Here is a 23782-nt window from a genome sequence, read left to right as displayed (position 1 = left end):
TGAGCAAGAGTGGATTGAGCACTTTGTGAATGAATAACTAAAATGCAAGTGCAAAGTGTTAGGTTTTGGATTCAAAGATATTTTTCACAAATATGATTAACAATAATCAAAAATCATGCTAAACAAGTCTATGGACTTGTATATATAGCCAAAAATCCGTTGTAGCCATTAACTAGCCATTGGGAGCAACTCCTAAGCAAAACTAGCTGTTTTTTAAGTTGTTGGTGTTCTGTCACCATCCCAAACCGTCGACGGTTTTTCTGGGCTCTTTGAAACCATTGACAGTTTCCTACATACGTCGACGATTACCCGGAATCAAAAAAATTCATCAACACAAAAGTTGTGGGATTTTTAATTAACTTTCCATAGACACCAAGATTGTCTTATTTGGACTTTTCTAGCAAAAGTTATGCCCCAAATACTGAAAAATGTTTAGGATTCGAGGCTGCACTTCGTTAAAAGACGATTGCTCAATTTTTCCTTATCAAAAAGCCTTTTGATGACTTAAAACATTCTTAGACAAAAGTATATGAAATATATTAAGTCTAATAAAGTTTAATACTTGTCCAAATGAGTTTCCCCTTAAATATAAGATATCTTGTTAATAAGAACACATTTGAAAAATCATTTTGATATCTTATATACTTGTATGTCCTTTATTGAAAATATACTTTATTTCCTTTAAACCCTTAGGACATAAGACTCATTTTGATAAAATCGGGACCAAGTATGAAAATGATTATGAAACCAAAATGTTAAAAACTTGTCTGTTAACTCTACGAATCCAATCCTATTTTGATAATGACAAATCACTTGGTATTTGATCTGTGCAATTGAGATTGTGAACAAAAATTATATTAAGCATGCACGGAAAGATAACAAGTAATGGAAGCCATGAAGATTAAAGCTTACGTATCTTGGCACATTCCATGGAACTCAAAGAGTATAAGAATCAAGATGCAAGCGAAAAAGTTCAAGAACGTCATAGGAATGGGTACTTAGACCTCATGTACTTACATTTTCATATGATTTAATTTGAGACTCAAATCATATCTTAAAATGACTTTAGGACTCATGCATTTCATGAACATCATTAGGGGACATTCATGGATTTAGAAATAATGTCAAAACCCCAGAAAATGTTTTTATAAAAGAGTCTAGAAAGAGAGCAAAACAGATTTTAAATTAGAAAAGAAAATTTCAGAAATTGGGAACTTCAGAAGACCAAAGTCAACTGTCAGTCGTCTGAAGTGGCAACTTCAGAAGACCGAAGTTAACATCAGTCATCTGAAGAATTTCTTCAAAGTACCGAAAATTAAGTTCACTCCTCTGAAGATTTTCTGGTGAAACTCATAACCTGGTAGAAGCACCTCAGAAGACTAAACTCACACTTCAGTCATCTGAACCCGAAACCTCAGTCGTCTGAGCCCCAACCTTAGTCATCTGACCCCGTGTCCAGGTTATTTTTTTGAAGGTTAAAAAGAACTTTAGTCGTCAAGTCCCTTGACCTCAATTGTCTGAACTTGCGGGAAAGATTAAAAACTTAATTTTTAATGAGCAAATATGCGAGCTATCTTATAATCCAATGGTCAAGATTGGTTCTAGGGGTTAAGCACCTATTTATACTGCATATCTAAACCCTAGTACGTGAATGAGAAAAGAAAAGATAAACAAGAAGAGAAGAACACATCTTATTGAAAAAGAATAGAGAAACTTGAGCTGATTGTTGTACGATTGTCTGCGCTTCATTCTTCATTCATCTTCTTTGGGCAAATCAACTCAGAAAACCAAAAGGGATCTCACTCATACATCTTTCGTTCAACTTGGTATTGAGGTTTGATTAATTCATTTAGTTTTATTAAGAAATTCTCATATCAACATTTGTTTTTGAACATTGTTAGCTTTATCGTGATCCCAAGTGGGGGGGTGAATTGGTATTTTTAAAATTTTTCTCCTAGGTATTCCTCCTAATAGTAGTATGTTCACAAGACTATAGTCAATCTAGTGCAAATAATGTAACTATACCAGAAATTGAATAAAGCAGTTTAAACAATCACACAAGCACCAAAAAGCAGTAAAAAAAGGATGACACGCAGATATATTATCGAAGTTTGGCCAACTGCCTACGTCCCCGCCTTGGCTAACCAGCACAAGGATTATCACAATAACTTGCTCACTTAAACGGGTGGAGTGGCACCTATACAATCCAAGTCAAATTACCACAGGGCTGACCTCAACCTTTACCAATCCTTACCGGGCTGGATTATCGCCCCCTCAGGCCACGCCTGGAATCTCTTAGATATACAATCAAAAGGTACAATACAAGAGTGCTTTCACATAAAGCAAATTTGTATCACAAATGCGCACAAACACATACACCACAGATGATTTAATAATGTAAGCTCAGTGTGATCTAAGTAGTTCAACTCTCAAACAATTTTTCTATTAGTGTAGTACGCACGTGAGAGTGTCAATAATAATTTATGTATTTCAAAGTATTCAATCAAGCGTGTTCACATAGAGTATCGAACAAGCCTCAATAATATCAATCAAAGAATATCTCAATCACACAAATGTGTATATGCTTGGATTGAAAAATAGATAATCTTTGTTTTCGGCAAATGATATATATACTTGTATAAATATTACCACAAAGATTAGTGTAACAAGCACAAATATTTTTTCACAAATAGTTCAATAAATTCCACAAGATATTTGAGTAAGCTTGAAATATGTTTTTGCAAACCAAAAACAAATACGAACTTCCAAAGATATTGCAATGATAATGCAACACTCGGAAGTTTACCACGAGTCTTCTTAGGGTAGGCTTATTAGTAAAGCCTCCTAAGAAAACTTAGGTTATGCTTTCGAGAGAAAAATCGATTCAAACACTTCAAACAATGAGAGCAAAAACCTTTTAGAATATACACTCTAAGCACTTACAACTGATTTTGAACTTTTAGAAAGAAGGCTAGAGTGTTTGTAAGGAGGTATGAGCACTAGGAATCAAAAGAGTGTATTTTTGCTCTAGAGAGAAAATTCTTAATCATTTTTACTAATCCGTGCTTAATCCACCAAATGAAAGAGTATATATAGACATACTGAAAATTTTGACCGTTGGGGACCTATTAGGGATTGCTAGAAAAGATTAATGACATTTAAATCAATTTAACCCTGTTTAAAACATTTAACCGCGGTAAAAAAATAGGAGCAACCCGAGAGGTCCTGTCGACCAAAAGTGTTTCGGTCGACCAGGGGACTTTTGAACTGAAAGGCTCGGTCGACCAGAGAGGGAGATTTCCCACACTTCCGAGGTTCGGTCGACCGGGCCTTTTTGAACTGTATGGTTCGGTCGACCAGACCGATGGGAATTCTCTCGAGGACCCTCCGGTCGACTAGGTAGTTGGAGTACAAAAGTGGTCAGTCGACCGGAGGTCAAAATGTTGACTTCCAGGTGGTTTGGTTGACCGGGGTCAAATGAACTACAGGATCTCGGTCGACCGAGACCTAGGTCAACGGTTGACCCAGGTATGGTTCGGTCGACCAGGCCAAAAATGAACTGATTTGGCCAGTCGACCGAAAGTGCACCAAGTGTGCATTTCAGTCCCGTCTTGACATAATAAAGCCCTATTTAAGTGCCTAATAAATATATGTGAATATGTGAGTGTCCTAGGGGCACTTGGAGTCCAATTTGAGGACACCGAAAAAGTCCGGTGTCGATCGACCGAAGGAAATACCCTAAGGTCTTTCTATGGTTATTTTTGGTTTGTATCTGGTTTGAGCTTACAAAATAAACCATGCATGTAATGTGTGTGCTTATTACAAACCGAATACCCTAATTACTATTACAGACAAATTTCACTAAATATTATTACAATTAAGAGTGGAGTTTGTCTCCAAGCTTTGAGCTTTCACATGTCATTGATGATATGCTAGTATGAACCAACACATAAACTAGATATTTATTTAATACAATCGTATTTGTCATTATCAAAACCAGGGCGTGACCTATAAGGTCAACAAACATCTTTAGAGAACTTTGACATTGAGTTTTTCACATTCATATAAAGATTGATTTTGACAAGTTCATTGCATGAGAAAGGTTTTAGCTATTGGTTGAATAAGTTTTTGATTCAAGAGTATATCTATTTTCTCATAGAGCTGATCATTGCAAAATCTACTTTTGAATATTTGATAAGAGGTTAATCTTGTGTGTGCATATAGCAAATCATTTTTGAGAAGATCACCACTTGAGAAGAGCTTTAGTTATTGATTAATTATTTTTGGTTCAAGTGAGTTTTTCATTTAAAAAGTTGATATTTTCAATATAACAAATCTAATTATTTGAAGATCTTTAATGTTTATAACTATATATATATATTGAAGGATATTTTCTGAAAATCATATAGTAAGTGTGTTGATCTTTGGTATTCTCATCATATAGATACATATATATATATATATATATATATAAATTAAGTCAAATATTACCAAGATCACATTGAGATTGAAATATTTAGAGAAATATTGTTTTTGACAAAGTTTATTTAACATCTTTGCAACCTTCAACGTGTTTTTGTATTCAAAGATTTAACCTAAGTTCTCCAAAACATTGAGTTATACAAATACTTTTAGGAGATTTGATAAAAAGGGGTTTGTGTGTTGAAACATATCATTCATAAACGATTATATCTTTTCATACATTCTAAGCCTCAAATTTCATCATATGATAATGTATTAGGATTTTGAATTGTACTCACCAACTTTGTTTGGAAGCAATTTTGAGTGTTTTACAGATTTCATTGTATTCACGGTTTGGTGTGTGAACCAAAGTTTGAGGAGAGAATTGTATCTCTTGTAAGCAATAGAGTAGGAGGGAGTTGTACCTCTTGTAAGCAACAGATTGTAAGAAAAGTTTCGTCCCAATTTAAGGAGCAGGAATTATAATGAAATCCTTGAGTGGTTGCTTAAGGTGAGGATGTAAGCCGAGTTGGCTGAACCTCGTAAAAAAATGCGTTTGTCTTCTCTCTTCCCTTTACTCTTTACTTTCTACACTACATTTGATTTACTCATATTGCATGTGTAGGTTGAATAACGTTACACACATATAATTGGGTAAAGAAGAACTCGTTGGTAAAATAAATTTGTCTTTGTCATAAATCCCTGAAATTGATTTGCTAAATATACAAATAGGGATTAAGTGGTAAATAGATTCAAAGAATTTTAAAATACCCAATTCACCCCCCCCCCCCTTTTTCTTGGGATTACACCTAAATCAACATTGTCCCTTTAGAAAACAGAATTGAGTTTAGGATTTGTTTGACAAACTCTTTGATTTTAACTTTGAAAACTATTAAAGTTGAGTTTGTGATTTTAGGTGAAACCATATTTACTCATGTGTCCTAGTATGCATACGCATGCTCAACTCTTACTCAGAAATCATGCAAGAAACAAAATACAAGAGTTACAACATAAACTACCTCAAACACGCACTCTATTACATATAATACAACACTAAGCTTCCTTTGGTGTGCTTGGGTTCATTTGAGTACCTGACCTTTTGATCTTTCCTACTTCGATCGTCAACTCGGTCCGATCTTTGCCTATGATATTAGTACTTCATGTAAGTGCCACTGAACCTGTACTAAACATGATGTGCAGAGATGGAAAACACTAGAAACCACATATAGGTTAATATGATCAAAACACAATAAACCATGATGGTGTAGCCATCAAGGCTAACATTCTCCCCCTTTTTTGATGATGTCTAACTTATTAAGAATCTACTTAATCTTTACATTTATATTTATACTTACTCTGATTTGATATGCAAAGATAAGCTAACCTAGAACCACTAATGGGTTGTTATCATCAAAACAAGAAAATTAAGTGCATGTAGCCTCTAAGGCTAACATTCTCCCCCTTTTTTATGATGGCAAATCATTGGTGTTCTCCTATAGGGTATAATTTAAAGCTTCCCTTTAATTTATGCATATAATCAAATAAGACTAAAATATGCTCCCCCTTACTATATGCAAGTCTACAATTTGCTCCCCCTTACTTTATGCATATAATAAACATTTTAACTATATTTTTCATATCCATTAGAGCTTTAACATACACATCATAAAATAGTTCATTTAAGATAAAGTTATAAGCAAAATGAACTTATCATATCACCATATGCATTTTACCACCACATGCACTTCAAATGCATTTCACTTCTCCCCCACACATAACACCACACTTCTTCTTACTAACTATAGGTCACCAAATACCTTCTCCGCCTTTGATCATCATCAAAAGAGAGGTACAATCTATTTAACTAAAATTTCTCTCCCTTAAGGTAAGATTCCATGGTGGTGAGATGAGTGTGTTCAAAAACCATATGCCAAAAAAAATTGGTGCTAAACCATAACAATGGAAATACCAAGAATGGCTTCCTTCAAAACTCACGAATGATGATCTTTGAAAAAAAAAATACCATATGATGTTGGATCAAACATTCAATGCAAATTTTCAAAATGCTATTATGATTAGCTTTCACTAAAGCTTAAATCCATGAATGGGATATAATATACAATGCTTAGCAAATATCATCAAAACAAATCGTAGCATGCTTTTGAATAACAATTCAAAAACTTAGTAATTCACTAGAGAAAAAAAAGATTTTTCCATTTAACAAGCTTGTAGTGAAAAATATCCTTGATTCCAAAACCTAACATATTTCATCTTAGTTCATATTCACAAGTGCTCTTCTATCTTGTTCTCTAATCTTGTTTGATACAATTCTTGAAAGAGAAGTGTGAGGTTTGCTTTGTATTTAATATTTGTTCATTCAATGAGCATTCTCATTGTAATCATCTTCTTCGTGTAAGGTTCTTTGTGAACCATTGTAAAGGTTTTTGGTGAATCACCGGGGAAGGAGCGTTGATAGTGGATTATGAAATCCTTGACTTGGTGCTAAGGCATGGACGTAGGTTAGGTGCCGAACCACGTTAAAACTCGGTGTTCAGCCTTTCTCTCCCTACTCTTTATATTAAGTCTTGTGCATGATTTACTTTTGTTTAGATTGTGATATAATTTCTTGAAATCTTGTCAAGAATTTTATTTTGTAGAGAAATTTAATATACGCGAAAAGAGTCATTCAACCCCCCCCCCCTTTGATTCTATATTGCATATCCGTTGCGGGACTCACGTATATACTCCACGAGTTACAACGATTAACAGACAATTTTAGAAAAAATAAAATAAAAAAGACTCCAAAAAATAATAGAAATGAGAAGATCACAAATGTCAAGATTGAACGGGAAGACTCTAACCCAAAAGATTAAAAGAGTTTCATATTTAAGAGTTTATTTTCCAAAGAAAAGTGATTGCTATCCTTGAATTAATGCTTCAAATTTATTTTGGGAATGGGTTCTAAAAGCAATACCTAGAGTACTAAAAGGGAAAAGAAGAAGGTATTCTTCAAGTTCTTAAAGAACAAAAAAAATGTTTCTAAAGAACGAATATGTAGATATAATTATCAATTTAAGCTAAGCAAAGAAAATTGTATGATACTTGGGAAAAAAAAACTTTTAGCCATAAAAATAAAATTAAGAGATTTCATATTTACTGGGCACCTATTAAGTTCTTAATTAGAATAGATGCTAAGGCAGTTAAGGATTTTCTTAAAAAGAAAAAAATCAAAGATAATCCAAGAAAGATTAAATGAGGTAATTATATTTCTCAATAGTCATATGAAATTATGCTTACCAAGTCTTCTAAGAATGTGGTTTTATATTGTTTTAGTAGGCACCCTAAAAATGGAAAATATGACTAACCAAGTCTCTTATCTTTTATAGAAGAACTCTGCATGGTCCAAAAAAGATCCAATTCATGAGCAAACAAGCAACTTAAAAGGAAAAGAAGTTCAATTCGACTAAGCTTCATATTCCTATTGGAAGAATGATTAAAAATATGATCATGAATTCTAACCCAAATGTAGACTAAAAGTTGGATCTATTATGAATTCGAAAAGTTGCAGATTGTCTTTGTAGACTAAAATTAATATGCAAACGGAAGGAGTATTGGAAAGAAGATTAAACTCGATAATTAAGAAATTATTGACATTAGTGGATTTTGATATCTTGGATCTATTATTATGCAAGCGGAAAGGAAAATGGAAGAAGATGCAATACATAGAATTAAAGCAGCAGGTTGGGTAAAATGGAGGAGTGCATCAGCATGTTGTGTGATCGTATAATATCCCTAAAATTAAAAAGAAAGTTTAATAAGACAGCTAGAAGGTTGGCTATGCTTTATGGTTCAAAATATTGGGCAACTAAGAAACAACATACAAAAAATATAAATTATTGAAATGTGAATGTTAAGGTGGATGAGTGGTATAACATTAAAAAAATAAACTAAGAAATAAGTGTATACACAATAATTTAGTCATAACACCCATCGAAGACAAGATAAGGGAGAGGCGACTTAGACGGTGTGTGCATTTAAAATACAGATCTAGTAGAGTACCCTATAAGGAGGAATGAATTAGTTGTCATTTTTAGCATGAAAATTGGTAGGGACAGGCCTAAAATAACTTCGAATGTGGTAGTGAGAAGAATTTAATATTTCTTAACTCTTGATCAAGTGAATTGGAAAAAAAATAATTCATGTAACGGATCCCACATAGTGGGACTTTAAGATGCTCATAAAGACTTTCCTACCATTGTAAAATCAAATATCAACAAGATGCTCAAGAACTACTAACAAAATAAAATAAAATAAAATCAGTGAATTTTGAAATTTGCAATTCTTTAGGAGAAGATCAAGAGAAAGATTCTTCAAGCCTTGTCAGATTTTGCCCCTAAGGATCTTATTGGGGAACTATTTTTCCCATGGAAAATCATCCTAGTTCAGCCAAGATTGATGAAGAAATCTAATTTGGTCATGAGTGGAACTAATTGATCATACAAAAAGAGACTTTACTAATGATAGGATTTCCAACAAAACCAATCTATGACTTCCATGAAAATCATTAGGAAGTAAAGGATTACTTAAACAAAGCCAGCCAACTAAACGAGGTTGACGTTGCTTATAAAATACACCTATCAATAGATGAAGTCACAATAAATTTTAATGAAAAAATGGGAAATTGGGATCATGTAGCTAATGACAACTTTTGGGAAGGATTGGACTCATTAACAAGAGGAAATCCAGATAATATCATGGAAAAATAACAGATGACTTCCAAAGCATAATGGACTTGATTGGTAGATGACTTTGAAGTAAAGTCAACTAATAAAGGAAGCCAAGGGATTTAAAAGATGCTTTTCAACTTACACATTTCAAATAGAATCCATGTGAATAAATCTACTTTTATCACATAGAAACCAAATACTTAACCAATTATCTTACCCTCTTTTAACTCTAATAACTTATTTACCATGTTCCCTTCATGTTTATATAAGATTACCAATTCTATGAAGAGAGTCAAAGAAGAAAAGATCCATCTCCATCCCTTCCTCTTGTATCCTTGCTAAAGTTTTCAAGTTTAGTTATAAGTAAGTTGTTTATTAAATTATTTCGATCAGGACAACCCAATATTTGTCCTGTAGCACATTGCTAGAGTTTTTAAACAGTCTTGACGTCAAGAGTCTTTCAATATTGAGAAAACACAACACGAGAGCTCTCCTCTAAACAGAAATGCCCCCCTACAGTGTTACCATGGTTACAGGACCTGACGCATGCTAGATAATTTAAAGGGCTTGGGGCACCCAATAGTGCAGAACATAAAAATATATAAAGTGTTTGAATAGATAAATTTTAAACTGAATAGATTTAAACAAATTTTAATATAATTGCATACTATATTTTATCCAAATTCAACACAAATTCAAAACCAAGAAGGCCCATTCAAACATAAGTTCATACCAAGATCAGGGGAAATACCCAGCAAACCTCCCTTAGCCTCATCATCAGGGCAAATTAACTTGCAAAACCTTTTCCAGCATATATTCTGGAAACCTGATTTCAAATGGCAAGCACCGGCTCACACTTACGAGCAATTTTAAACATACAATTTGCTTCAAAACCCGCAAAGCTTCAATCAAAAGGACCGGTGTCACCAGCCAGAGACACCTAATTAAGTGGCTCAATATATATCCAAGCCTAGTTTTATTATTATTAGTGATCCAAGATATGTAAATATATCAGCATAATACCTAGACTTCAACGGCAAAAGCAGGGACCCAAGGAATAGTTGAGGGCCAGATGGGTTCAGCTGTTAAAACCACATGAAATGAGGCGTGTTCTGACAAGGTACAAATCCATTAAGCGGCTGTGGCAATTCCCCTACTACTGTCAGCTAGGGCTGTAAAAGAAAGCATTGTTCTCAACCAGTTTCTCCGCCACCAAAACACTAACATAGATGAGCAGGCAACGAGAGCAGTTGACAAATAAGACAAACATAAATGCTCTGATTGATCTGATTACAATAATATTGACAAATCTTAACCAACAACAATCACACTAGCTGCAGATTACAAATATAAACTGCAAGGGAGAAAAATGAGGAGAAATAGGGGTAAAAATCCAATAAACTACCTATACAAAAAACACACCACTGCCACACAGAAACCTGACAAAAGGTTAGCCCAGCTTCATATCTTCATCATCTCTTTTGCTGATGTCTAAGCATTGGGAAACAGCTAAGTCAGAAGCATACCAATTCCTTGGTTCGGTTCCAATCTTGATTTTTTATCATTTCTTCTGAACTCGGCAAACACAAGGTCATCAGGATGCCAGTAACAATCTTATAATCAATCACAAAAAGGCGATAAAAAAATTTTGGGGGAGGAGAGGAAGGAGGGGAGAACAAGGCCTCTGCAGACATGTTCAGTGCTTTTGAAACTGGGGGGGCTTCTTGTTATTGAGTGCTACGCATTAACCCACTCCGTGACAGATTTCTGCGGAAGACAAACTTAGGTACTTAAAATTTTGGTAATCAGAATGAAGCAGCAAGTAATTTTCAACAGTCGTATTTCTAGAACTGAAACACAGTGGTTCAGTATCACCCAAAAAAAAGAGACAAGCTGACAATTCCTGAGGAACTGATTCCAAGGAGTTTATGGTCAATTTCAATCTATCATGCACCAGATATCTTCAGACCCAATGATGGTCAGCAGTTACATAAATGCAGGTAGACAAAATTATGAAACAATGCATCATTACACATTATATCTATCTGCAAAAGCAAGCAACCAAAGCATCTGGCTTTGAATAGGTGGGCACATCTGTCCAATTTAACACTAACTTTTCAACCCTTGAGTTCATCATAGAAAACACCACGTTGCTTAATGATTGTACAAGACACATCCACTTATAAATATGAATGAAAATATACATATCTTTCCAAAGACAAAAGGACAAACTTGCCGCAATCCTACAAGCTTCCTATTTATTTTAATGAGTGCTTGAATCCTAAACCTAAGGCCCAACCTATTGAACAAAGCTGAAATATAAACAAGACAGACTTGGAGGCAAACAAGATACATGACTTTCCCTAGCCAACTACAAACTACAAAAGATGAACTAGGAGGCTTACCATATGCATTTCTCTCACTAATTATAGCTGACAGTGAAACTCAGATCATTAAAACTAAAAACACAAATCCTCTTTCATAGAGCACAGGATTCCTCCCCAAGATAAACCAGAGTAGGTACCTCACACAAAATCATCCAAAGCCATTTACAAAGTGGACCATCAAGCCCAAGGTTAGAAGGGGCTTTTAGAACCAGCAGGATAAGATGAATAACGTTCAACCAGCTCTACATCTACCCAGACAATCAGTGGCCCCCTCTTAAAGAGTAACAAATTCAAAATATCTACTTGTCTACAACTACAATCCAAAAGGCAAATACTGGTCTTTTTTAAATGTTTGCCAAAGTAAAAACAATTGAGACCCCAAGGCCATACTTCCAAAATATGAAATGAAATGGATCCTCCAGCATTATTCTAACTACAGTTTGTTGAATCTAAACAATCGGTATATTTTTCGACAGTTTCGGTAACGCAACGTGACTTGTGTATTTGTAAGAGGATATCTAGTGTAGGGGAAGAGAGCAATCTTCAACTAAAACAAAATCTACAAGAGGAATCCAGTGGATATTGATAACCTAATATCATAAAGAAGAAATTTTGCTACTAATTGCAGGAAGTAATTTAAGATTTAACAAAGCCAAAAAATTCACATGATCTCTTTCCACTGAGGAAAAAAAGAGGAAGCCTACAACTCGTAATGAACAAAGCATGACAAAAAATGGAATGACCATGCAGGAGCCACAGGAAGAGCAACAAAACAACAGATATCTCACATAACTGCCAAGCAAACATGCAACAGGAAGCAGAACTAAGATTAGTATAAAAACTTCCAGTTACTGGAAGAAACAACAGCTAGTAGAGTCCTTTAATAACAACCATTTGCTCTTCAGATCATGTAGGTTGCACCCATCATTGAAGAATGGCCAGATTATTTATCAAATGGAACAAGAGGCAATTCCATGTATCAATTTTTGGGCAATGTAACTCAAAATGCTAACTAGATCTCCAGAACAAGTGTTGATGAAACATCAAGAGCAGTTCGTATTTTTAGTAGGTGCTCCGTCCTCGCAGAGTACTTGCTCTAGTTTAGACAAAAAGATTGCCATTTGGAAACTTACACGTAAATCATGAGTGCATGACAAACTCGAACTTCTCAGAACATTTCAAATTCAAATAAATAAATTCCAATTTTTCAAAGCAAAACTTGCAGTAGTTCAACAAAAGAATTGCAGAAGTCTCAGAATTTAAACATTAAACCAAAGAATCGAGCATATTTTTTAAAAACACAGAATAGAAGAAATAAAAAGTCTCATTAAAAAAAGAAAAGGAAAGAAGCAGAAGCACCTCACTAAACTGCCATATAAATAAAACCAGTCAACAAGCATGCACAACATGATATTATGCTTTGAACCGAAAACCCAATTCAATAAATTGGACCTCAGATTAGTAGTGTACAAGGATATTCAGTTAGCATACAAAAGAGCTTAAACCACAAGATGATAATAATCATAATATTCCTTGAACCATATATCAATTCAAAGTATTCAATAATCTCAGCCTAATTCTTTTTCATTGTGATAGTTGACAATTAAACTGTTTTACTATGAGAATCCATATGACCCTAGGCAGTGTTACACTAGTGGATAATTTGCAGGAACCAAAGTTGGGCATGTCATAGGTATGGACCATACAGCAGCATGTCTAGGCTTCAAAAACTAATGCAAGTTTCCTCATTTTAGGACATAAACGTGGCTCAGTGACGAAAGCAGTCTAGACATCAGCTTCTGCAATTTTTTCATCCTGAGACAGTCAGAACTAAATTGCCAAAAACATTTAGATGTGAAAGCTGCTATGCAACACAGTTTGTAGGCATGCCCAGTTTAATTATTTTGGCATAATCTATGTGATAAAGAAATAGATTAAGACCCATTAAAAAAGGAAATAGATTTAGGAAAAACACTCAGGAATTTCCAGTGATCAAGTATACACGTATTACACTAATTGTTTCACTGTTGTTGCACACAAATCCAACAGAAAGCATATTGAATGTGTTTGATTATCTCATACACACAAAGTCACATTCACAGAGGTCGAGAAGAAATTTGGACTTATTTTTATTTAATTTACAACTTTGATATTTTTTGGGATTATATTTAAAGAATTTAATTTATTTTAAATCTCAGTAGCTTTATTTTGGGTTTAACAAATCCGGGCAATGGTGTGATAATGAGCTGAAAGGCCCAAGCCTGTGGCCGTGACATATTAGTTGAAATTCTCTGCTCTCTCCTTCAATTTTTTTCCTTTATTTCCATTTAATTTCCTTCAATTTTCCCATTTCTTTCTTGTTTGCCAGCACATTCAACATCTCACATCATGCCACATCCCCTAGGCCCATAAGTACAAGTGGATTTTTTGTCCATTGATAATGTGACGCACGCAATATATCTACAGCCATTGCAATCCATTAACAAGACAAATGGTGGTCAAAAAATTTGTTTGATTTTATACAATAACTTCTAAAAGACTTGCTTGGCTGATCATCATGTATCAATTGGAGATTTATAACTCTTGCTTGAAATTCATCTTCCTTTCGAGCATACACAAAATGTATCTTATCATTCTATGTTCCATTTGAATTGCTAAAGAAATTTTCAGCAGCTTTCAAATTGTAATATACATGAAAACTTGCTTGGGCAAACATGATTAGCAATTACTTGGCACTAAAATCACATACTAGTATGACACCTTGTATGCATGCTGCATGCAAATCTACTGATCTCTAGTTGCAAATTCATCGCCTAGTTCAACCAGAGAATTCTGAAACAAAATTTTGGTAGATTTTTTTCAGTTGAAGTATGAAAATAGAATTAAAGACACTCATAGAACTTTATTAGATTACAGATTGGTAATATTCAACAAATCTTGTTCTTTCTTCTGAAGGCTAGGATGTGCATTAATTGAGTGTACAATTTCTATCTCATGGCAGTTTATCTCTCCTCCTACCTCACCTCTGAATCACCTTTTCTCTTCTTCTCGTGTTTCTTCTTTCTACTTCCTTCTTTCACTTATTCATTGCTTTTTCTTCCTATTCTCTTCACAGTTTATTCTCTCCACTCCTTATTTTTCTCTCTTTATTCTGCCTATTTATCCATCTCCTGTTTCTTTTTTTGCTGTCCTAGATCACATACATACATATATGCCAATGCATTATGATCACCTCTCCATTTTCCAAAAATCTTTAGCAAATTATATTAGAAACCAAATTGATTTTCTTCTCAAGGAAGCAAAATTATGGAGTCTGCGAGCACCCCCCAACCCAAATGAAAGCAAAAATATGCTGGCTTGTGCAAAGCAGGACCCTTTCATATGTCTCATCACTAAAATATTCTGTTTCTAATCTGATGGTTGGTGAAGACAATGACGCAATATACACACTTCACTAGAAAAATAAAAGAAAATGATTGAACAAAATACATCCAATGCAAACTTGCATTTGTCACTCGAAGAAAAAAGTTTATAAGATAAATACCTTCCTGGGAGCAGCTGAGAACTATTCACAGGAGCTTTTGAATTACCAAACCTTTTAGCTCTATTTTCTTGCTCTTTTTCCACTCGCATGGCAGCTACCTCCTTCTCCATGACAGCCACTTCCCTTCTCATCTTCTTGGCCTCAACCTCCATTGCCTTAGTTAAGGTATCTACCTTCTTTGCTAACATCTGAGAAAACAAGAATGATAAAACAAAACACTAACATAGAAATTAAATAACTAACATTGTAAAGCATGTAGGCAAAAAACCTCAATGGCATCATCCTTGTCTTTGAGGCTCTGATCCTTTTCATGCCCCGCTTTCCTCAAAGCAATGACCTCCTTCTGCAGCAAATCATATAACAACCCTGGGACACTATCATCCGTATCCACTGTTTGAAATTCATTGGGTTTTTCATCTGGATTTCCATTCCAAGAATTATGTGCCTCACGATCCTTAGCTCCCTCACAAGACCGATTGAGTGAATAATTTGGAATGGTTCCATTTAAGAGAACTTTACCCCTGTCTAATGACCTCGTTCCACCATCAAATGATTTTGACGTCCCTTTTGCATGCTTCAGCACTGCACTGGTGCTGGAAGTCACAGATGATCTCAATTGAGAAGGTGTTCGCTTGGATGAAAAGCCATTGGAGATAAATTTTGAAACATTGTCAGCTCCACCAATAGACTGACGGCGTGAAGGCCCATTGCTAGCACTTCTTCCATCTGGTGTACTGCGATTGCTGTTTGAGGACCCTCTCAAATTCTCTTCTACTACCTTGAGCCGTAGTAGATATTTTTCCTGAGAAGAGCAAGAAAAAAATCTAAATTTTAAGATTAACATAGAAAGTCTAGAAAATAATTTAGGAGTCCTGTCACCAGTTTTTTTACTTTCAACTGAGCTTCAGATCTTGAAGTTCGTTCAGCTATAGCAAGCTTGTCTCGGAGTTGCTGCATTTCTCCCTATAAATACAGAATTTCATAATAATTATTAATTAAAAACTACCAAAAATCCCCAGATGTTCAAATTTGGTCTAAAGACTGAGTAAATAAGAACTTCAATGTTGAAGCAAATTAACACTTGCTTGCAAAAATCTTCGTTCATCAAGCCATTGTTTCACAGGCATCACTTTGTCATTGGCATCTTTCCATTCATTGGCAACTACTACAGCCACCCTATTTGCTGTAACCTTTGCACGAGCCAGCTCCCTATCAAGAGTCTTCCTTTCCTCCTGAAGAACACGAAATGAAATAATTCTACTTTGAGAATGTATCACATCCGTAAGGAGTTAGCCACACACACACACACATGTATATATACACATTCACACACACACACACACACAGAGGCAGCACCTAAGGCCTTCTCTTGCCTCCAAAAGGCCAATCTTAATATCTGGTGATTTTGCATTAAAAAATTCAACTATATTTGTGGTCCAAATATAATGGATTTCATTACAATGTAAGAGCCCTACATGTGCCTGTGTGTGATCATTGTGGTCACATTGCTCTCCCAAACTCAATCTTGAACTATTCAAATTTGTAAAAATTTTAGTTCAAAAATACAATGGTTTAATCCTATCCACTAACATGCTCATATTACTTGATTATCATATTTAAAGGCTAAATTGGCTACAACTCTCTACCTTTCAATTTACTATTGAATTTAATATTCCTCTTGTTAATTTGCCGATGCCTTTTGCCAGTGTTTGAAAAAGCTTCCAGGCCAAAGGTAAATCTTTCCAAATGTAGTTCAGTGGGTATTAATTTAGAGCTAGGTTTGGTTTGTAGGCTTTCAGCTCTAGCAAGGTTGGTTGTTTATAGTTGGCTTGTTTCTTATTTAGGCAAACCTTTAGGCAGCAACCCTAGGATTGCGTCCTTTTGGAATACAGCTGGGGTAAAGGTATCTAGGAAAAGATTGGATATTTGGACTTTGGAGGGGGGGGGGGGGGGGCATTTTTACTATTAGAGGGTGTTTTAATTGAGGCTGATGACTGTTCCTCTTCTGGTTCTTTTTGTTCTTTTTAGGGTCTCATTTAGTGCTGCCAGAAAATTAGAAAAAATTGACTAGAAATTTTGTGGTCAGGAGCGGGGAAAGATGCAATGTACCATTTGGCTAATCTGAATAGGATTTGTAAAGCCTACACACAAGGGTGGCTGGGCCTGGGTGACCTAGTTTCCAAGAACATTGCCTTGGTGGGGAAATGGCAATGATGTTTTTCTATGGGGCGTAGATCCTTGTGGCATAACGCAGTTAGCTGCAAATTTGGAATCCAACAAAGAGGGTGGGATGCCAAAATCAGTATTAATGCTACTAATGGTATTCCTTGATAGTCCATTCCTCAAATTTCGCAAACCTTTTTTTCCTTGGTTCAACTCCATGTGGGAAATGGGAAAGAGTACAATTCTGAAAGGATTTGTGGATTGGGACAACACTTTTTTTTGTAGTATGTTTCCTTGTCTTACAATCTGTTGAATTGTCGCAATGCTCCAATCGCTTATTTTTTGGTTCTCAACTGGGTTATTGTCCTTAGAATATCTGTTTCAAGAGGAATTTGAATGAGGGAAAAACTGGGTAGTTTGCCCAATTCTTGGAGTGATAGATTCTTTTATTTCATCTTCTCAAGTTTATTGTAGAGTTTGGGTTTAAGATGGATCAGAGGAGTTTTCCTGCAATTCTTTTTTGGATCAGTCCATTCATGATGATAATGGTTCTTGCTTTCCTTTATATTCCTTGATTTGCAAAGCCAAAACCCTTCCTAAAATAAGGGCTATTATTGTCTCCTATTTTTCAAAGGATTAGTACTAATGCTTGGCTAAAGGTAGAAGACCTTTGAAATCTTTGTTTCCTGGGGTGTGCCTTCCTTCTCTCAAAAATAATGAAATGAATCCCCATTTATTTTTACATTGCCTTTTTTATTGGGACATGTGATGCAGGCTTTTTGGAGTTTTTATTCAGGCATTTGAGGCAGGCATTTTGGCATGTTTCGCGAGTTTTTTTTTCTGTGATTGCCCAGCATCTTTGGAAGCATTTTTGTTCAAATTTATAAAGGATTTGGTTCTCAAAAAAAAAAAGGGAAAATATTTCGGAGATGTTCTACTTGTGCACTTATTGGAGTATTTGGCTGGAGTAAAGTTCTAGAATTTTTAAGGGGACAGTGGTGGATCTAGAGATGGGTGAAGTAGGGTTCTTTTTTTTGGCTTCTTTATGGTGTGATGCTTTGGTTTGTTTCCAGAGATATGTTTTGTTGATGTGCAATGAAACAGAAGACTCTGGTTGTTTTAGCTTTTTTTTTTTTTTTTTTTTTTCAATTTGAAGATTTAGTCATTTAACGCATTGTAATCTTCTTTTCTTACACAATTCTTCATTTACCTACCAGAGAGAGAGAGAGAGAGAGAGAGAGAGAGAGAACTTTCCCCTCCCTTCCTCTCTGTCTGTCAGAAGCTCAAATTAAGTGTTGCAGGCTCCATTAGCACAAGAGATAACAGCAGGCAAATAAGACGAAATAGAGAGAAAAATAAGATTAAATGGAACAAAAGAGAAAATTAAAGGCAAGGTGGAAATTAAGGGAAAATGCCAAAAATTCAATCAGAATTTTTAATTCTCAATCATGCAAGCTCTCCAAAAACTTCATGCTAAACCTTTTATAAAAGCCTAAACCCTAAATCTAAATATCGAAATACTTACAGAGAAATAAAACAAATCTTTAAAGAAATAAAATCACAAAAGCTGCTCTAAAATTCCTAATTAAATCAACTAAAAATTAAATAAAAATAAATAGTTACACAAAAACAATCCTCAAAATGTCTTCTTTCTTCCTGCATATGACATCTCTTTAATTTTCTACCCATTATTTTCATTCCAAATCTCCTCATATATCATTTTAACTTCAAATTTAATAATTATAAATAAAAAAGAAATTCAATTATATACTTCCTTAAAATTTGTAAAATGCAAACATAAAATGAGATCCATTCTTCATGAAGCCAGTTTAATATTAAACTTCTTATTGAATTTTTTTTTCCAAAGTTCTAGCGAGAGATCTTGAGTGAAATATTGACTGATTTTTATTATGAACTTACTAATTAGAGTTTGATTAGACAGCCTATAAAACCTATTATTTCATAATAATAAAAAATATGCTCGGTTGTAGCTTCCACTAATGGCAAATTGGATGAAATTTGATACTCCTTCTAATGTTTAGTTGAACTTAGATAATGATGGATTAAATTCAGTCGGCTCCCTCAAAATAAAATTAGCAATGATTGGATAGATGGTTCATTTACACAAACATAACATCCAAATAAGTATAACTTATGCTTGTTAAAAATATTAAAGTCAATCAAAATACTAAAATTCTAGGGTCAAACTTATACTAAACATCTTTGTACTTCAGATCAAACTTAAGGACAAAATACTTTTACAGGATAAGATTAAAATAATGAATCATCTGCAGTTGAACCAAGCCAAGCTTGTGTAAACACATATGTTACATATAGATTTGAGTATACTGTGTGGCATCTATTAGATTGAGTTAACTAATTTACAGATAAAAATATGCTTTTTAATTTGTATCTATATTATATATACCTCTATGTTTTCTTCTAAAACATAACGGATTAGCATTGGCAAAGCATAAGTAGTTGCAGTCCATTCTTGACTTGAATTGCCCAATGCTGAAGCCAAACTGTAGGCATTATTTCAGTTTTAATCCTAGCCAATCCAACCCAGCACACTTCCATCATTATTGTCAATTGGCCCTATAATAAATAGGTTTAACTTTAACTACAAATGTACTATACTCGAATTCATACATCCTAACCAAGAAAAACCAATGTAGTCTCTATTTCTTCTATTCGTTTTTGATAATATTTGAATGTAAAACTCACCAAATAAAACTGTCTATTTTTAAATAAATTTAGGAAACAGCAATCATAACATTCATTGATTTGGTTTCCGTGTAAATATGGACAAAACTCCAATTTTCCTTTTGTCAAATTTCACATAATACAAAATTCAAGGCTCGACAAAATACAAAATTCAAGGCTCGAACTCCATGATCCATAACACATCGTTCATGATTTTATTCTGTATTTTCTAATACCCTTTGCATAGCAGCACAGGACCTTAGCTAGTAAATAGAAAAATAATAATAATGGCTTTAAAAGAAGAAGAAAAAGACAAAGTAGAAGAAGAAAAAGATGTATGAAGAAAGGTGAGCTGTTGGCACATTACATTCATCTCTTGAACTTTTCGTTGGTAATCCCTCACAGCATTTGCAGCTGCACCACCAGCAAGCACAGCCTCCTCAAGCTCCCGGACAGTCTGGGTGAGCTTTTCAACCTCCGCAACCTTTTGGCGGTGCATTTTGTCCAAAATTTTATTCTCTTCCTAACACATACAAGCATTCAACACCAGTACAGTTAAAGAAATTATAAATCCAAAGCATTGATTATGACAAGAAACAAAATCACGATCTCAATACCTGGCAAATTTCTATCTGTTTCATCAATTCTTGGTTCTTATTCTGAAGATCATCTACCATAGACGCCTTTGCCAATGCAGCTTGAACTGTCCTCTCAGCTTCAAGCAAAGCTGCCTCCTTTGATTTTGTTAGGCGATCCAATGCTTTATTGTCATCTTGCAGTTTTGCAATCTACAAGAAACACATCAAAACAATTCACAATAGATTTTATCCTCTACATCTAATAACAAAGTCAATATTCGTGTAATTGATTAAATGAATCATAATAATAACCTCCTGCCGAGCAAGCTTAAGTTCAGCTTCCAATGGTGCAAGAATTGCTTCAATTGGAGGCATATCATCGTCCTTTTGAGCAGCATGAACTCGTCGAAGAGTGGCTTCAGCCGCAAACTGAGCAGCCATAGAAGCCTTCTTCTCATCATTGATTTTCTTAATTTCAAGATTCTGGAAAACATTGCATTACTTGTAGCATTAGGTCAAACAAAGAAAAAATAGTGAGAAGCATTACAGTACTTATTAGGTCAACAGAGAGAAAATTCTTAGTAGTAGTAGAGAAATACCTTGCTTTCTAGTAGAGATTCCGTTAACTTGAGCTTTTCATCAACCTTCGACAATTCTTCAGTAAGCTAAGATTTAGTGGGATACGGAAGAGAAAATCAGTATTCATTACACCTACACTAATTCAACAAAATATAATACGATCCCAGAAAAAAGAAAACAAATGGCTACCTAACATAGCATTTACTGAGTTTAAGATCAAATTTGTGTCATGTGCTACAAAATAATGAACTTTTTTTTTGCTTTGTCAATGCCACGCAAAAAAGGTGTTGATACAATCCCAACCTTTATGTCTCCTTCCAAGGATTGGCAAGCAATGTAGCATTAAAATTTTGAAATGGACAAAAAAAAGCACTTTAAAAGATAACAAACATCATCAAACAACATGTTATAACCAGGTAAAGTTCACAACCTCCTAAAACTGGAAAGCCCCTATCTAGTTTTTAGGCAACACATGTAAAATCCAGAAAGCATCAATTCCACCCCCAAAAAAGTAACTGAATTGGAAAGGCAACCATGACCAATCACAAATTTTAATGCTCAAGATGGAGATACATCTCAATCATGTGACTGCTACTGAGGCCATTAATAATCATCAATGGACCACATTTTCTTTGGTCCCGGCAGCAACAGGAAACACCAAAGACAATCATTACAGGGCACCATTCTCAAGTTTCCCAAACTAATAAAATGACCTATTAAATAAGAAAAAAAATCTCAAAAAATTATCCAATGTCTAAAGTCTTCAAATTAGGAGGGAGAACAGTAGCGGCACCAGTGGCAAGTGCATCTCAAAGCATCCAAAAACAAAATCAAGCAGAGTATCAATGTAGCCAGCGAAATATTATTAATAACTACAATTGCTACATAAAATTAACTTCCAATAAAAAATCTAAATCCCAGATCAGTAAAACATAGTGAGTAATTCCAATTACATTAAAATCAGTATGAAATAATGTGTATCTATTAACATAACTCAGAATCTATAAATTAAATTTAGAACACGAGCATAGAAAAAATACAGAAAATGAAAAAGGGATTTTTGAAGAAAAATATCAAGAAAGAAACCAACTGACCTCTTCGACGGCCTTCTCTCTTAAGCGCTCAGATAACCTCAATGCCTTGATCTCAGCGTGTGCTTCGCTTAGCTCTCGATCCTTATCTGCACACCCCACACCACCGGCATTAAAAACAGAACAATTAGTTAAGCTAATCCACTCAAAACGGCAAAATATGCGCAAAATCCAGCAGATCAAACCGCATTCACACCTCTGACTTCATTCTCCAGCCGATTGAGCTCGACCTTCACCGGATCTGACCCGTGCAGCAGGTTGATGAACTCATCCGCGTCCATGCTCGGCCGCACCGAAGCACGCCTCCTTGAACTACTCTTCCCCTCCTTAAACGATCCCGACACCGTCAACGGCGGCGGCCCCATCGCCGGCCGGCCGTTCTCGCTGCAACTCACCTCCGGCGTCGCCGGAGAAAACTCCACTCCGTCGCCGGAAATCTCGGCCATGGCGGATCTGAAGCTTCCTCTCACATCCGAAAGCAACAAAAGCCTTAGATTCTCAGGATCGCCGAGCTAGGGTTTCGAAATCTCTAAGGCTTCAAATCCACGATGCGAAAAGAATACACTTTAGAAAGAGTGTAGAGAAAGAGTAGAAAAATGAAGGGCGGTGGAAGTGCTGTTTTTTCTTCTCTCTCTCTCTAGAGAGGAGCTGAGAAAGAAAGGGAACTCCTTTTGTTATTCTCTCTCTCTCTGTCTACAGTGCTTTAAATCTCCTGCTTCGTCTCTCGCTCTACTGTTCCATTTTTTAAGAGATATAGAGAGAGAGAGTGAGTGAGTGTCTTTCTGTGTTTTCGCATTTGATAAGGAGAGTAATAAAATACGGGTTAGCAGAAGCGCTTTGCTGTTAATAACAGCGTGCGCGGAGGGGGAGAGTGTAGTTTTTAGTATACTTGACTAGGATTTTGTCCTAGAATGAGCGGGAAGCGTATTGCGCACCCCACCTGCCTGGAGTGAGTGCGTATTCCGCACACGTGCGCTCTCTAGTCGCAGCGCTTCAAAGGTTGCGGAATTTTTTATATAATATTTGGCTATTAAATTTTATCAACTCCTTACAATTGCAACTTGGAACATAATAAAAAATAAACTATAAACGTAAATCGTTTTTATTATTTATTTTTTTTATCATAACATTGGATTGCAATAAGTTAATTTGAGTAGTTAATTCATATTATGTTCTTATCTCACTATTGTTGGAGGTAGATCTACGAGCGACAATCGCACAAGCAAAATACACAACCATAATACAATACCACATTTACACGGTTCGGTCCACTATGACCTACATTCATGGGAAAACACACAATCCACTATAACCGAGAGAATTACAAGGAGGAGGAGGCTAATGCCCTCAACTTGACTCTCTCTCTCTCTCTCTCTCTCTCTCTCTCTCTCTCTCTCTCTCTCTCTCTCTACAACACACACTCTACCTCACACTACTCTGCACAACACCACACCGCACTGTGCAACTCCCTCTCTCTACACACACCACAGCACGCAACTCACAATCTTGCCACACAACGCAGCACACCGCACACCTCTTTACAACA

General features: G+C 35.3%; 1 protein-coding gene across 1 annotated transcript; it reads right to left on the bottom strand.

Moving 5' to 3' along the window:
* Window positions 1–10438: 10438 nt before the first annotated feature.
* Window positions 10439–23090, bottom strand: LOC131152835 (microtubule-associated protein 70-2-like). The gene is made up of 11 exons (XM_058104725.1): window positions 22433–23090; window positions 22240–22325; window positions 21166–21231; window positions 20879–21049; window positions 20606–20776; window positions 20356–20511; window positions 16201–16351; window positions 16011–16078; window positions 15388–15921; window positions 15120–15307; window positions 10439–10955 (listed from the first exon to the last, which is right to left on the bottom strand). The coding sequence occupies exons 1-11, from the start codon at window positions 22680–22682 to the stop codon at window positions 10916–10918; spliced, it is 1881 nt and encodes a 626-aa protein (XP_057960708.1). The 5' UTR covers window positions 22683–23090; the 3' UTR covers window positions 10439–10915.
* Window positions 23091–23782: the final 692 nt, after the last annotated feature.

This window comes from Malania oleifera, chromosome 4 (assembly GCF_029873635.1).
Source record: "Malania oleifera isolate guangnan ecotype guangnan chromosome 4, ASM2987363v1, whole genome shotgun sequence".
NCBI classification, from domain to species: domain Eukaryota; kingdom Viridiplantae; phylum Streptophyta; class Magnoliopsida; order Santalales; family Ximeniaceae; genus Malania; species Malania oleifera.
Note: the sequence above shows the minus strand (reverse complement) of the source record. Positions and strands in the feature narration are given on the sequence as shown.